Source organism: Mustelus asterias, unplaced genomic scaffold, assembly GCF_964213995.1.
Source record: "Mustelus asterias unplaced genomic scaffold, sMusAst1.hap1.1 HAP1_SCAFFOLD_587, whole genome shotgun sequence".
NCBI lineage: Eukaryota > Metazoa > Chordata > Chondrichthyes > Carcharhiniformes > Triakidae > Mustelus > Mustelus asterias.
The window spans coordinates 254,069-269,052 of record NW_027590537.1 but is presented as its reverse complement, the minus strand read 5'-3'; the positions used below and the strand labels follow the sequence as shown (position 1 = coordinate 269,052).

The window sequence follows — 14,984 nt, the reverse complement described above, 5'->3', positions numbered from 1 at the left end:
TTGTTCCAGTGAAGTTCCCAAATTGTGGGGGAATTTGCAAAGAGGGACTGTTGATGCTGAGCTGCACAAGTCAACTTAGGCAAAGAAATATTAAGGCTGGTCAACCTTGAACGAGCAAAGGTCCCCCGTTACTGACAAGGCGAGGAGGGCAGCGGACAGAAGGGTGGTTGCCACACACACACACACAGGTTAGAAAGCGGGCGAAAGTGGGCTTGGGGGGGGGGGGAAGATGCTCTCCATCGCCACGGAAAGCTGGAGCCTCTACCCGGCAAACGCCACCACCTACCAGCTGGCGCTGGCGGACAGCGCCAACAGCTCCTCGCAGTTCACCGGCGTGACGCTGATCCAGTCCTTCAAGCCCCTCATCATCCCCTGCTATGTGCTGCTGGTGTTTGTGGGCATCGTGGGTAACTACCTGCTCCTGTATGTCATCTGCCGCACCAAGAAGATGCACAATGTCACCAACTTCTTCATCGGCAACCTGGCCTTCTCCGACATGCTGATGTGTGCCACCTGCGTGCCCTTCACCCTGGCGTACGCCTTCCACCCCCGCGGCTGGGTCTTTGGCACCTTCATGTGTTACTTTGTGTTCCTCATGCAGCCGGTCACCGTCTATGTGTCTGTCTTCACCCTCACGGCCATCGCTGTCGACAGGTAACCGAGAGACCAAGTTTCTCATTTGATTTATTATTGTCACATGTACTGGGATACAGTGAAAAGTATTGTTTCTTGCGCGTTATACAGACAAAACATACCGTTCATAGAGTACATAGGGGAGAAGGAAAGGAGAGAGTGCAGAATGTAGTGTTACAGTCACAGCTAGGGTGTAGAGAAAGATCAGCTTAATATTTGACCTGATTTATCATTCATAGATTCATAGAATCCTACAATGCAGAAGGAGGCCATTCGGCCCATCGAGCCTGTACGGACAACAATCCCACCCAGGCCCTATCCCCGTAACCCCATGTGTTTACCTTGCTAATCCCCCTGACACTAAGGGGCAACTTAGCACGGCCAATCCACCTAATCCGCACATTTTTGGAATGTGGGAGGAAACCCACGCAGACACGGGGAGAACGTGCAAACTCCGCACAGACAGTGACCCGAGGCCGGAATCGAACCTGGGTCCCTGGCGCAGTGGGGCATGGTGTCGCATGGTGGCATAGTGGACAGTGAAGAAGGTTATCTCCGATTGCAGCGGGATCTTGATCAATTGGGCCAGTGGGCTAACGAATGGCAGATGGAGTTTAATTTAGATAAATGCGAGGTGATGCATTTTGGTCAATTAAACCAGGGCAGGACTTACTCAGTTAATGGCAGGGCGTTGGGGAGAGTTACAGAACAAAGAGATCTAGGGGTACAGGTTCATAGCTCCTTGAAAGTGTCAGAGGTGGACAGAGTGGTGAAGAAGGCATTCGGCATGCTTGGTTTCATTGGTCAGAACACTGAATACAGGAATTGGGATGTGTTGTTGAAGTTGTACAAGACATTGGTAAGGCCACACTTGGAATACTGTGTACAGTTCTGGTCACCCTATTATAGAAAGGATATTATTAAACTAGAATGAGTGCAGAAAAGATTTACTAAGATGCGACCGGGACTTGATGGTTTGAGTTATAAGGAGAGGCTGGATAGACTGGGACTTTTTTCTCTAGAGCGTAGGAGGCTGAGGGGTGATCTTATAGAGGTCTATAAAATAATGAGGGGCACAGATCAGCTAGATAGTCAATATCCTTTCCCAAAGGTAGGGGAGTCTAAAACTAGAGGGCATAGGTTTAAGGTGAGAGGGGAGAGATACAAAAGGGTTCACAGAGGTTGGTGAGTGCCTGGAACGAGTTGCCAGAGGCAGTAATAGAGGCAGGTACAATTTTGTCTTTTAAAAAGCATTTAGACAGTTACATGGGTAAGATGGGTACAGAGGGATATGGGCCAAATGTGGGCAATAGGGACTAGCTTAGTGCTTAAAACAGGGCGGCATGGACAAGTTGGGCTGAAGGGCCTGTTTCCATGCTGTAAACCTCTATGACTCTATAATCTTAGAATAGAATCACAGAATCCCTACAGTGCAGAAGGAGGCCATTCGGCCCATCGAGTCTGCATCGACAACAACCTCAACCAGGCCCTATCCCCATAACCCAACGTATTTACCCTGCTAATGCCCCTGACATTCAGGGACAATTTAGCATGGCCAATCCGCTTAACCCGCACATCTTCGAACATTATGGGGCAATTTAGCATGGCCAATCCGCTTAACCCGCACATCTTCGAACATTATGGGGCAATTTAGCATGGCCAATCAACCTAATCTGCCCATCTTTGGACGCTAAGGGGCAATTTAGCATGACCAATCCACCAAACCTACATATCTTTGCACACGAAGGGACAATTTACCATGGACAATCCATCTAACCTACACATCTTTGGACAGTGGGAGGAAACCCATGCAGACATGGGGAGAACGTGCAAACTCCATTCGGGCAGTCACCCAAGGCTGGAATCGAACCCAGATCCCTGGTGCTGTGAGGCAGCAGTGCTAACCACTGTACCACTGTGCCAACATTTACCCCTCTGTGGAGGTGGGTAGGCTCTGTTGGAGAGTCGGTGCAGGCTGAATGGGCCCCGAATGGCCTCCTTCTGCCACTGTCGGGATCCTATGGGCTCGCAGTTCGGTTGAGTCACTCCTGAAGGGTTCGAGGGGCCTGGGTTACTGCTGGTATCTTACCAGTGATAGGTGAGGCCTCCCAATCATGGCTGCCCAGCCCCGCCCACATCTCTGGGGCCTGCCTCACCGGTCTTGGTGAGGCCGTCACACCCACCTTGCAGTCCAGGCTCCCCCTTGCCAGGGTGACGCGCTTACGCTGCCAGTCCCAGCGGTGGCCACTGGGTGGCTCTGCTGGGTCAGTTGAGGCGCCAGTTGACATCCTCCCTCACCATGACACCTCGGCCACTCAACTCAAATCAAGGCTTCTCGGCCTGGCTTACCCCCTAACCTTCCAGCTGAAGGAGTGGGTGAGGTTGGCTACCGCTTCTCGCCAGAGCCTTAGATCCTTTCCCAGCGTAATAAGTCCTCGGAGGCAGAAGTCCCTTCACCAAAATCCCTTTATTTACAAGTCCGACAACAGCATACAGAGTGTTTTTAGTCGACACTAGGAGTCCCAGAGGAACTGGCGCGCCTGGTTAAGTACAAAGCAAGAGGCTCCCTGATTAGCCCATCCATTTGGCCCTGAATCAGGGAGTTCCTATTCTAACGGGCCCACCTTAATTGTCTGATTAAAGCCGCTAGTTGTCGATTCTTGCGATGAAATCTCCCACTGCCTCGTCAGCAATGGGTTTGAGGAGCTAGTTCACGATGGAGGGGCCGAATGGTCTCCTCCTGTCCCTAAATTCCTTCCTCGAGTCCCAGGAGTAAGTGCCTGGGGATTGGAGGGTGTGTGGGGGGGGGAGGTCACAATAAGGTGTGCAGGGAGTTTAGCCGTATCTTGCGACGAGTATACGGAATAATTCACTGCAGACACCGTTGTGAAGTGGGCAGTGCGATTGGCAGCGAGCGAGGCTTGCGCCCTCAAACACATTCTTACGTTCGAAAGTCTTACCCCACCCCCACTTTCTGCTTGAGAACTCTATCCACTGAGTCTGTCTCACCCTTCGCAGACAGCGGAACCGTGTCCCCCACACCGGCTGGGATGGTTACATCCAAGTCCCGCAATTGGGCTTGGAGTGGGATCGATAGGGAGAATGCCGCAGTGCTCTGTGGAGTGGCATGACCCAATTTCTCCCGTGTATTCCCCAGGTGAAGATTCTGCCTCTCCGCTTCCTTGTCACGGTTACAGCAGCCCTTTGTCTGAGCGTGTCTTTGGAAATGTATTTTCAAGGCAGACACTCGACACTGTGTGAAAAGGTAAAGGCTACTGTCTATTTTGTAAATTGAGTTTGTGTCTCTATATGCCCTGTTTGTGAACAGAACTCCCACTCACCCGACGAAGGAGCAGCGCTCCGAAAGCTAGTGGCTTGTGCTACCAAATAAACCTGTTGGACTTTAACCTGGTGTTTGTGAGACTTCTTATTGAGAGCTGCAGGAGCAGAGAAGGAAAGAGTAGAAGAGAGAGGAAGAGGAGACGAAGAGGGGAGAGAGAAAGAGGAGAGAGGGGAGAGAGAAGAGAGAGGAGAGAGAGGGGAGGGAGAGAGAGGAGGGAGAGGGGAGAGAGAGAGGAGAAAGAGAGGGGGGAGAGAGAGAGGGGGGGGAGAGAGAGAGAGAGGAGAGAGGGGAGAGAGGGGAGAGAGAGAGAGGGGGAGAGAGAGAGGAGAGAGGGGAGAGAGAGGGGAGAGAGAGGAGAGGGGAGAGAGAGAGGGGAGAGAGAGGGGGAGAGAGAGAGAGGAGAGAGGGGAGAGAGAGGGGAGAGAGAGGAGAGAGAGGGGGAGAGAGAGAGGAGAGAGAGGAGAGAGAGAGGGGAGAGAGAGGAGAGGGGAGAGAGAGAGGGGAGAGAGAGGGGAGAGAGAGAGGAGAGAGAGGGGAGAGAGATAGGAGGGAGAGGGGAGAGAGAGAGGAGAGAGAGAGGGGAGAGAGAGAGAGGGGGCGAGAGAGAGGAGAGAGAGAGGGGGAGAGAGAGAGAGGAGAGAGGGGAGAGAGAGGGGAGAGAGAGGAGAGAGAGGGGGAGAGAGAGAGGAGAGACAGAGGGAGAGAGAGAGAGGGGAGGGAGAGGGGAGAGAGAGGGGGAGAGAAAGAGAAAGGAGAGAGGGGAGAGAGATAGGGGAGAGAGAGGAGAGAGGGGAGAGAGAGGAGGGACAGGGGAGAGAAAGGGCAGAGAAATCCCCTCTTCCCCTAGGGGAACATCACCGATCTATGTTGACGCGGTGGCACAATGGTTAGCACTGCTGCTTCACAGCACCAGGCACCCGGGTTCAATTCCAGCTTCAGGTTACTGTCTGTGTGGAGTCTGCACGTTCTCCCCGTGTCTGCGTGGGTTTCCTCCGGGTGCTCCGGTTTCCTCCCGCAGTCCAAAGATGTGCGGGTTAGGTGGATTGGCCGTGCTAAATTGACCCTAGTGTCAGGGGGAATTAGCAGGGTTAAAGCGTGGGACTACGGGGACAGGGCCTGGGTGGGATTGTGGTCGGTGCAGACTCGATGGGCCGAATGGCCTCCTTCTGCACTGTCGGGATTCTATGAACTGAAGTTCCTCATTTCCGAAATGGGAAGTGCTCGGGGTAAAAAATACTCAGCAGGTCTGGCAGAGAGAGAAACAGAATTCACGTTTGACTCTCCCTCAATCCTGGAACCACTTTCCTGCAACCCTCTCTCATACCATCGCACCCTTCCCAAAACACAGTGCCCACACAGCTCCAGTGTAGAGGGCGAACCAGTCCTATAAAGGGTTATTGTAAACTCCTTTGGAGGACAACTGAGGAAGGCTGGGAAATGTTATCCCCCCCACGCAGAATATAGAGCCATTGTTCCCCATGGACCCCGTGTTTGCTCTGTGACCCCGCTCCGATTCAATAGCATAAATCATAGACTCATAGAATCACAGAATCCCTGCAGTGCAGAAGGAGGCCATTCAGCCCATCGAGCCTGCACCAACAACAATCCCACCCTATCCCCATGACCACACGCACTTGCCCTGTTAATCCCCCTGACACTGAGGGGCAATTTCGCACGACCAATCCACCTAACCCGCACATCTTTGGTCACGAAGGGGAGGCGATGGCCGAGTGGTATTACCGCTAGACTATTAATCCAGAAACTCAGCTAATGTTCTGGGGACCCGGATTCGAATCCCGCCACGGCAGATGGTGGAATTTAAATTCGATGAAAAATATCTGGAATTAAGAATCTACTGATGACCATGAAACCATTGTCAGAAAAACCCCATCTGGTTCACTAATGTCCTTCAAGGAAGGAAATCTGCTGTCCTTACCTGGTCTGGCCTACATGTGACTCCAGAGCCCCAGCAATGTGGTTGAGTCTAAAATGGAGGGCAGTTAGGGATGTGCAATAAATGCTGACCCAGGCAATGGCACTCATGTCCTGGAAATGAATCAATAAATAAAAACTAAGGGGCAATTTAGCATGGCCAATCCACCTAACCGGCACATCTTTGGACACTAAGGGACAATTTAGCATGGCCAATCCACCTAACCTACACATCTTTGGACACTAAGGGGCAATTTAGCATGGCCAATCCACCTAACCGGCACATCTTTGGACACTAAGGGACAATTTAGCATGGCCAATCCACCTAACCTACACATCTTTGGACACTAAGGGGCAATTTAGCATGGCCAATCCACCTAACCTACACATCTTTGGACACTAAGGGACAATTTAGCATGGCCAATCCACCTAACCTACACATCTTTGGACACTAAGGGACAATTTAGCATGGCCAATCCACCTAACCTACACATCTTTGGACACTAAGGGGCAATTTAGCATGGCCAATCCACCTAACCTGCGCATCTTTGGACACTAAGGGACAATTTAGCATGGCCAATGCATCTAGCCTACACATCTTTGGACACTAAGGGGCAATTTAGTATGGCCAATCCACCTAACCTACACACCTTTGAACACTAAGTGGCAATTTAGCATGGCCAATCCACCTAACCTGCACATCTTTGGACACTAAGGGACAATTTAGCATGGGCAATGCATCTAACCTACACATCTTTGGACACTAAGGAACAATTTAGCATGGCCAATCCACCTAACCTGCACATCTTTTTGACACGAGGGGGCAATTTAGCATGGCCAATCCACCTGACCTGCACATCTTTGGACACTAAGGGGCAATTTAGCATGGCCATTCCACCTAACCTATACACCTTTGGTCCCTAAGGGACAATATTAAAAAGTCAGATTATTACCTAAATGTGTAAATTCCAAAGGCAAAAGGTGTAAAATTGATAGTCACAAAGGAGAGGGACGTGTTGATTGATGGTGTCTTGGGGGGATATGTAAATCCTCTAGAGTAAGTCATCATTACGAGGAGGAAGTGTTAGTTGTATTGAAAAGCATTAAGGTAGACAAATCCCCAGGGCCAGATGGCATCCAATCCAGATTACTGAGGGAGGCAAGAGAGGAAATTGCTGGGCCTCTACCAGAAATCTTTGTTTCCTCGTTGGCCACAGGTGAGGTCCCAGAGGATAGCCAATGTTGTCCCGTTATTTAAGAAGGGTAGCAAGGATAACCCGGATAATTATAGGCCGGTGAGCTTGCCGTCAGTGATAGGGAAATTGTTGGAGAAGATTCTTAGGGATAGGATCTAAATGGATCCTTTTGGAACTGAATGGTCTTATTAGTGACAGACAGTATGGTTTTGTGCGAGGGAAGACACATCTCACTCATTTGATTGAGTTTTTTAGGAGGTGACAAAAATAATTGATAAGGGAAGGAATCTGGATGTTGTCTTCATGGATGTTTGTAAAGCATTTGACAAGATCCCTCATAGCAGGTTCGTGCAAAAGGTTAAATCACACGGGATCAGGGGTGAACTAACTAGATGGATTCAGAACTGGCTTGGCCACAGAAGACGGGGTAGTGGTGGGAGGGTGTTTTTCTGAATGGAAGTCTGTAGCTAGTGGTGTTCCGCAGGGATCAGTGCTGGGACCTCTGCTGTCTGTAATATATATAAATGACTTTTGGAAGAAAACGTAGCTGGTCTGATTAGCAAGTTTGCGGATGATACTAAGATTGGCGGAGTTGCGGATCGTGATGAAGATTGTCAGAGAATACAGCAGGATATAGAGGGGCTGGAAAACTGGGCGGAGAAACGGCAGATGGAATTTAATCTGGACGAATGTGAGGTGAGGCATTTTGGTAGATCCAATTCAGGTGGGAGCTATAAAATAAATGGCAGAACCATCAGGAGCAGAGACACACAGTGAGATCTGGGAGTACAGGTCCACACAGATCCTTAAAGGTGGCAGCACAGGTGGTAAAGGTGGTGAGGAAAGCATGTGGCATGCTCGCCTTCATCGGATGGGGCATCGAGTATAAAAGTTGGCAAATTATGTTACAGTTTTATAAAACGTTGGTTAGGCCACATTTGGAATACTGTGTCCAATTCTGGTCACCACACTACCAGAAGGACGTGGAGGCTTTGGAGGGAGTACAGAAAAGGTTTACCAGGATGTTGCCTGGTATGGAGGGTATTAGCTATGAGGAGAGATTGTATAAACTGCCAAGTGAGGTGGTTGAGGCTGTTATGTTAGCGACATTTAAGACTTATCTGGATAGACACAGGCGGGTAATAGAGGGATGCAGGCGGTTGGTCTAGGTAGGACAATGTGATCAGCGCAGGGTTGGTGGGCCGAAGGGCCTGTTCCTTGGAGTCCTGGTGCATCAGTCGCTGAAAGTAAGCGCGCGGGTACAGCAGGCAGTAAAGAAGGCAAATGGTATGTTGGCCTTCATCATGAGAGGATTTGAGGATAGGAATAGGGATGTTTTGCTGCAATTGTATAGGGTGTTGGTGAGGCCACACCTGGAGTATTGAGTGCAGTTTTGGTGTCCTTATCTGAGGAAGGATGTCCTTGCTATAGAGGGAGTACAGCGAAGGTTTACCAGGCTGATTCCTGGGATGGCAGGTCTGTCATATGAGGAGAGACTAAGTTGGTTAGGATTATATTGACTGGAGTTTAGAAGAGTGAGAGGGGATCTCATAGAAACTTATAAAATTCTAACAGGGTTAGACAGGGTAGATTCAGAAAGAATGTTCCCGATGGTGGGGGGAGTCCAGAACTAGGGGGTCATAGTTTGAGGATAAGAGGTAAACCTTTTAGAACTGAGGTGAGGAGAAATTCCTTCACCCAGAGGGTGGTGAATGTGTGGAATTCACTCCCACAGAAAGTAGTTGAGGCCAAAATGTTGTGTGATTTCAAGAAGAAATTAGATATAGCTCTTGGGGCTAAAGGAATATGCGGGGGGAGGGGGGGATCAGGATATTAAAATTAATGATCAGCCATGATCAAAATGAATGGGGGAGCAGGCTCGAAGGGCCGAATGGCCTCCTCCTGCTTCTAGTTTCTATGTTTAGCATGGCCAATCCAGCTAACCTACACATCATTGGACACTAAGGGGCAATTTAGCATGGCCAACTCACCTAACCTACTCATCTTTGGTCACTAAGGGGCAATTTAGCATGGCCAACTCACCTAACCTGCACATCTTTGGACTGTGGGAGGAAACCAGAGCACCCGGAGGAAACCCACGCAGACACAGGGAGAAGGTGCAGACTCCACACAGACAGTGACCCAAGCCGGGAATCGAACCCAGGTCCCTGGCGTAGTGAGGCAGCAGCGCTAACCCACTGTGCCGCCGTGCCGCCGTGCCGCCCAGATTGATTGATAGCTTGGTATTCACCGTTTATTTTGACTGGATTGCGGTATCACCAGTCAACTACATCCAAATTGGAGCGAATCTGACCTCCACACGGATGCAGATACAGATGAATAACTCAAACCGAATCTGGCAGAACACATTATATTTTACATGACTTCTCAGGGCACTGATGATGATTGTTGGGTGGATAATTATGTTTCAAGTGAATAAATAATATTTTCATTCCCCTACCTGCTGTGACAGCAGGATATCCAATTATAATGCGGTAATTATAGGTCTGCAATCTGCCGTTGATCAAGGCATTATTAAAATCTTCACTCGCTAACTCATAATACATTCCAGGACAAAGCAACCCCGTTTGATTGGAACCTCATCCGCAAACACTCACTCCCTCCACCACCCACGCTCAGTAGCAGCAGTGTGTACCATCTACAAGATGCACTGCAGCAACTCACCCTTAGACAGCACCTTCCAAACCCATGTTACATGCTCTCCCTGTGTCTGCGTGGGTTTCCTCTGGCTGCTCCGGTTTCCTCCCGCATTCCAAAGATGTGTAGGTTAGGTGGATTGGCCATGCTAAATTGCCCCTTAGTGTCCAAAGATGTGCAGGTTAGGTGGATTGGCCATGCTAAATTGCCCCTTAGTGTCCAAAGATGTGCAGGTTAGGTGGATTGGCCATGCTAAATTGCCCCTTAGTGTCCAAAGATGTGCAGGTTAGGTGGATTGGCCATGCTAAATTGCCCCTTAGTGTCCAAAGATGTGCAGGTTAGGTGGATTGGCCATGCTAAATTGCCCCTTAGTGTCCAAAGATGTGTTGGTTAGGTGGATTGGCCATGCTAAATTGCACAGGTACAGCACAGGAACAGACCCTTCGGCCCTCCAAGTCCGTGCTGATCATGATGCCCTAATTAAACTTTAAAAAAACCTTCTGCCCGTACCCGGTCCGTATCCCTCTATTCCCTCCCTATTCATGGACCCATCCAGATGCCTCTTAAATGTTGCTAATGTGCCTCCTTCCACCACCTCCTCTGGCAGCGAGTTCCAGGTACCCGCCACTCTCTGTGTGAAAAACCTCCCCCGCACATCTCCCTTAAACTTTCCCCCTCTCACTTTGAACCTGTGCCCCCTTGTAATTGACACTTCCACCCTGGGGAAAAAGCCTCTGACTATCCACCCTCCCATCATTTTGTAGACCCTCTATTAGGTCTCCCCTCAGCCTCCGTCTTTCCAGTGAAACCAATCCCAGTTCATTCAGAATAATGAATAAACTTAAAAACGTGAATCCAGAGCCACAGCAATGTTTTGGTTTTATTTTATGTTTATTTGTTAATGTCACAAGCACATTAACACCGCAATGAAGTTACTGTGAAAATCCCCTAGTCGCTACACTCCGGCGCCTGTTCGGGTCACACTGAGGGAGAATTTAGCACCTAACCAGCACGTCTTTCGGACTGTGGGAGGAAACCGGAGCACCTGGAGGAAACCCACGCGGACACGGGGAGAACGTGCAGACTCCACACAGACAGTGACCCAAGTTGGGAATTGAATTGGGTCCCTGGTGCTGTGAGGCAGCAGTGCTAACCCACTGTGCCACCGTGCCGCCCAATATGGTTGACTCTCAAATGCCCTCTGAAATGGCCTAGTGAGCCTACTCAGTAAGGGCATCTAGAGATGGGCCTAGCCAGGAAGCCCACATCCCACAAAATAATAAATCTAAAAATTGAAATTCAATTAAAAAAAGTCTGGAATTAAGAATCTACTGATGAACCATTGTCGATTGTCGGAAAAACCCATCTGAACATAGAACATAGAACATAGAAAGCCACAGCACAAACAGGCCCTTCGGCCCACAGGTTGCGCCGATCACATCCCCACCTCTAGGCCTATCTATAGCCCTCAATCCCATTAAATCCCATGTACTCATCCAGAAGTCTCTTAAAAGACCCCAACGAGTTTGCCTCCACCACCACCGACGTCAGCCGATTCCACTCACCCACCACCCTCTGAGTGAAAAACTTACCCCTGACATCTCCTCTGTACCTACCCCCCAGCACCTTAAACCTGTGTCCTCTCGTAGCAACCATTTCAGCCCTTGGAAATAGCCTCTGAGAGTCTACCCTATCCAGACCTCTCAACATCTTGTAAACCTCTATCAGGTCACCTCTCATCCTTCGTCTCTCCAGGGAGAAGAGACCAAGCTCCCTCAACCTATCCTCATAAGGCATGCCCCCCAATCCAGGCAACATCCTTGTAAATCTCCTCTGCACCCTTTCAATGGCTTCAACATCTTTCCTGTAATGAGGTGACCAGAACTGCGCGCAGTACTCCAAGTGGGGTCTAACCAGGGTCCTATAAAGCTGCAGCATTATCTCCCGACTCCTAAACTCAATCCCTCGATTAATGAAGGCCAGTACGCCGTACGCCTTCTTGACCGCATCCTCCACCTGCGAGGCCGATTTAAGAGTCCTATGGACCCGGACCCCAAGGTCCTTCTGATCCTCTACACTGCTAAGAATGGTACCCTTCATATTATATTGCTGCTTCATCCCATTGGATCTGCCAAAATGGATCACCACACACTTATCCGGGTTGAAGTCCATCTGCCACTTCTCCGCCCAGTCTTGCATTCTATCTATGTCTCGCTGCAACTTCTGACATCCCTCCAAACTATCCACAACACCACCTACCTTGGTGTCGTCAGCAAACTTACCAACCCATCCCTCCACTTCCTCATCCAGGTCATTTATGAAAATGACAAACAGCAAGGGTCCCAGAACAGATCCCTGGGGCACTCCACTGGTCACTGACCGCCATGCAGAGAAAGACCCCTCCACAGCCACTCTCTGCCTTCTGCAGGCAAGCCAGTTCTGGATCCACAAGGCAACAGCCCCTTGGATCCCATGCCCTCTCACTTTCTCAAGAAGTCTTGCATGGGGGACCTTATCGAACGCCTTGCTGAAGTCCATATAGACCACATCCACCGCTCTTCCTTCTGGTTCACTTTTGGGAAGGAAATCTGCCGTCCTTACCCGGTCTGGCCTACATGTGACTCCAGAGCCACAGCAATGTGGTTGACTCTCAACTGCCCTCAGTAAAGGCCAAGTGAGCCACCGAGTTCAAGTAAGAAGTCTCACCACACCAGGTTATAGTCCAACAGGTTTATTGGGAATCACAAGCTTTCGGAACGCCGCTCCTTCATCAGGTGAAGCGCTCCGAAAATTCATACGGCATGCTTGGCTTCATCGATCGGGGCATTGAGCATAAAAATTGGCAGGCCATGATGCGGCTGTACAGAACTTTATTATTTAGAATATTGTATACAATTCTGGTCGCCACACTACCAGAAGGATGTGGAGGCTTTGGAGAGGGTACAGGAAAGGTTTGCCAGGATGTTGCCTGGTCTGGAGGGCATTAGCTATGAGGAGAGGTTGGAGAAACTCGCTTTGTTCTCACTGGGATGACGGAGGTTGAGGGGAGGACCTGATAGAAGTCTGCAAGATTATGAGTACAGTAAGAACTCTCGCAACACCAGGTTCAAGTCCAACAGGTTTATTTGGAATCCCGAGCTTTCGGAGCGCCGCTCCTTCCTCAGGTGAGTGAAGCGGTGGCAGGAGCACCTGAGGAAGGAGCGGTGCTCCGAAAGCTCGTGATCCCAGATAAACCTGTTGGACTTGAACCTGGTGTTGCGAGACTTTTTACTGCGTCCACCTGTTGGCATCTCCACATCATGGCTCAGTTTAAGGGATGGTCAATACTTGCTGGGCCAGTGACGCCCATGCCCCACGAATGAATAAAAAGAAACTTTCTTGTCATGAAGATCTGAGGACATGGAGGGAAAGTGTGTGACTGTTGCTTGTTCTCTCTCCTTGTCCCGGCAGGTATTATGCTACGGTGCACCCTCTGAAGAAACGTATCTCCATCGAGACCTGCATGTACATCCTGGCCGGGGTCTGGCTCATGTCGTGTGCAGTGGCCGCCCCAGCGCTAGCCCACACCTACCACGTGGAGTTCCAGGACCAGGGCCAGATCATCTGCGAGGAGTTCTGGTTCGAGAAGGCCAAGGAGCACCTGGCCTACGCCTACACCACCCTCATCGTCACCTACATCCTGCCGCTGTCTGCCGTCTCCCTCTCCTACCTCCGCATCACCCTCCGGCTGAAGAACCGGGTGGTCCCCGGAAACGCCACCCACAGCCAGGAGAGGTGGGAGAAGGTGCGGCGCAAGAAGATCTTCCGGCTCTTGGTGTTGGTGGTGGCCGCCTTCGGGGCCTGCTGGCTTCCCCTCCACGTCTTCAACGTCATCCGGGACATCAACATAAACCTGATCAACAAGCACTACTTCAACCTCATCCAGCTGCTCTGCCACTTCCTGGCCATGACCTCGGCCTGTTGCAACCCCTTCCTCTACGCCTGGCTCCACGACCGCTTCAGGGCCGAGCTGAAGAAGATGTTCGCCTGCCAGAAGAAGATCGTCCCCAGCAACAACTGCGTCGCCGTCAGCGTGGTGCTGTGATGCGCCGGCCCAGGCCCCGAGTCGCTTCCGGGAACGGAATTCCCCGCGTCCCTGTGCGCTGCCCCCCACTGTCCGTGGAGACCGTGAGGTACGGGATGACCCAACGCTCATAGCGTTGCCTCGGAACGAGGGCGGGACCCTCTGGGAGCATTTCGATAGGTCCCCCTGATCAGCGCACAGTGCCTTTCATTCGTTTCGAGGCAGTCTCCCAGCCAACCAAAGGGACAGAAACAGGTCCCAGTCGAGTTACGTTTAATGGCCTCACAGCGTCAGGGACCCGGATTCGATTCTGGACTTGGCTGACTGTCTGTGTCGGAGTTTTCACCTTCTCTACGTGTCTGCCTGGGCTTTCCTCCGGGTGCTCCGGTTTCCTCCCGCAGTCCAAAGATGTACAGGTTAGGGGGATTGGCCATGATAAATTGACCCTTAGTGTCCAAAGATGTGCAGGTTAGGGGGATTGGCCATGCTAAATTGCCCCTTAGTGTCCAAGGATGTTTCGGTTAGGGGGATTGGCCATGATAAATTGACCCTTAGTGTCCAAAGATGTGCAGGTTAGGGGGATTGGCCATGCTAAATTGCCCCTTAGTGTCCAAGGATGTTTCGGTTAGGGGGATTGGCCATGATAAATTGACCCTTAGTGTCCAAAGATGTGCAGGTTAGGTGGATTGGCTGTGCTAAATTGCCCCTTAGTGTCCAAAGATGTGCAGGTTAGGTGGATTGGCCATGCTAAATTGCCGCTTAGTGTCCAGAGATGTACAGGTTAGGGGGATTGGCCGTGCTAAATTGCCGCTTAGTGTCCAGAGATGTGCAGGTTAGGGGGATTGGCCATGATACATTGACCTTTAGTGTCCAAAGATGTGCAGGTTAGGTGGATTGGCCATGCTAAATTGCTCCTTAGTGTCCAGAGATGTACAGGTTAGGTGGATTGGCCATGCTAAATTGCCTCTTAGTGTCCAAGATATGCAGGTTAGGGGGATTGGCCATGCTAAATTGCCTCTTAGTGTCCAAGATGTGCAGGTTAGGGGGATTGGCAAGGCTAAGTTTCCCTTTAGTGTCCAAAGATGTGCGGGTTAGGTGGATTGGCCGTGCTAAATTGCCCCTTAATGTCAGGGGGATTAGCGGGGTAAATACATGGGGT

The 14,984-nt window shown here is 50.6% G+C and overlaps 1 protein-coding gene across 1 annotated transcript; it reads left to right on the top strand.

Annotated features, from left to right (window-relative positions):
- Positions 1 to 229: 229 nt before the first annotated feature.
- LOC144487093 (prolactin-releasing peptide receptor-like) lies at positions 230 to 13,846 on the top strand. The gene is made up of 2 exons (XM_078205154.1): positions 230 to 654; positions 13,213 to 13,846. The coding sequence occupies exons 1-2, from the start codon at positions 230 to 232 to the stop codon at positions 13,844 to 13,846; spliced, it is 1,059 nt and encodes a 352-aa protein (XP_078061280.1).
- Positions 13,847 to 14,984: the final 1,138 nt, after the last annotated feature.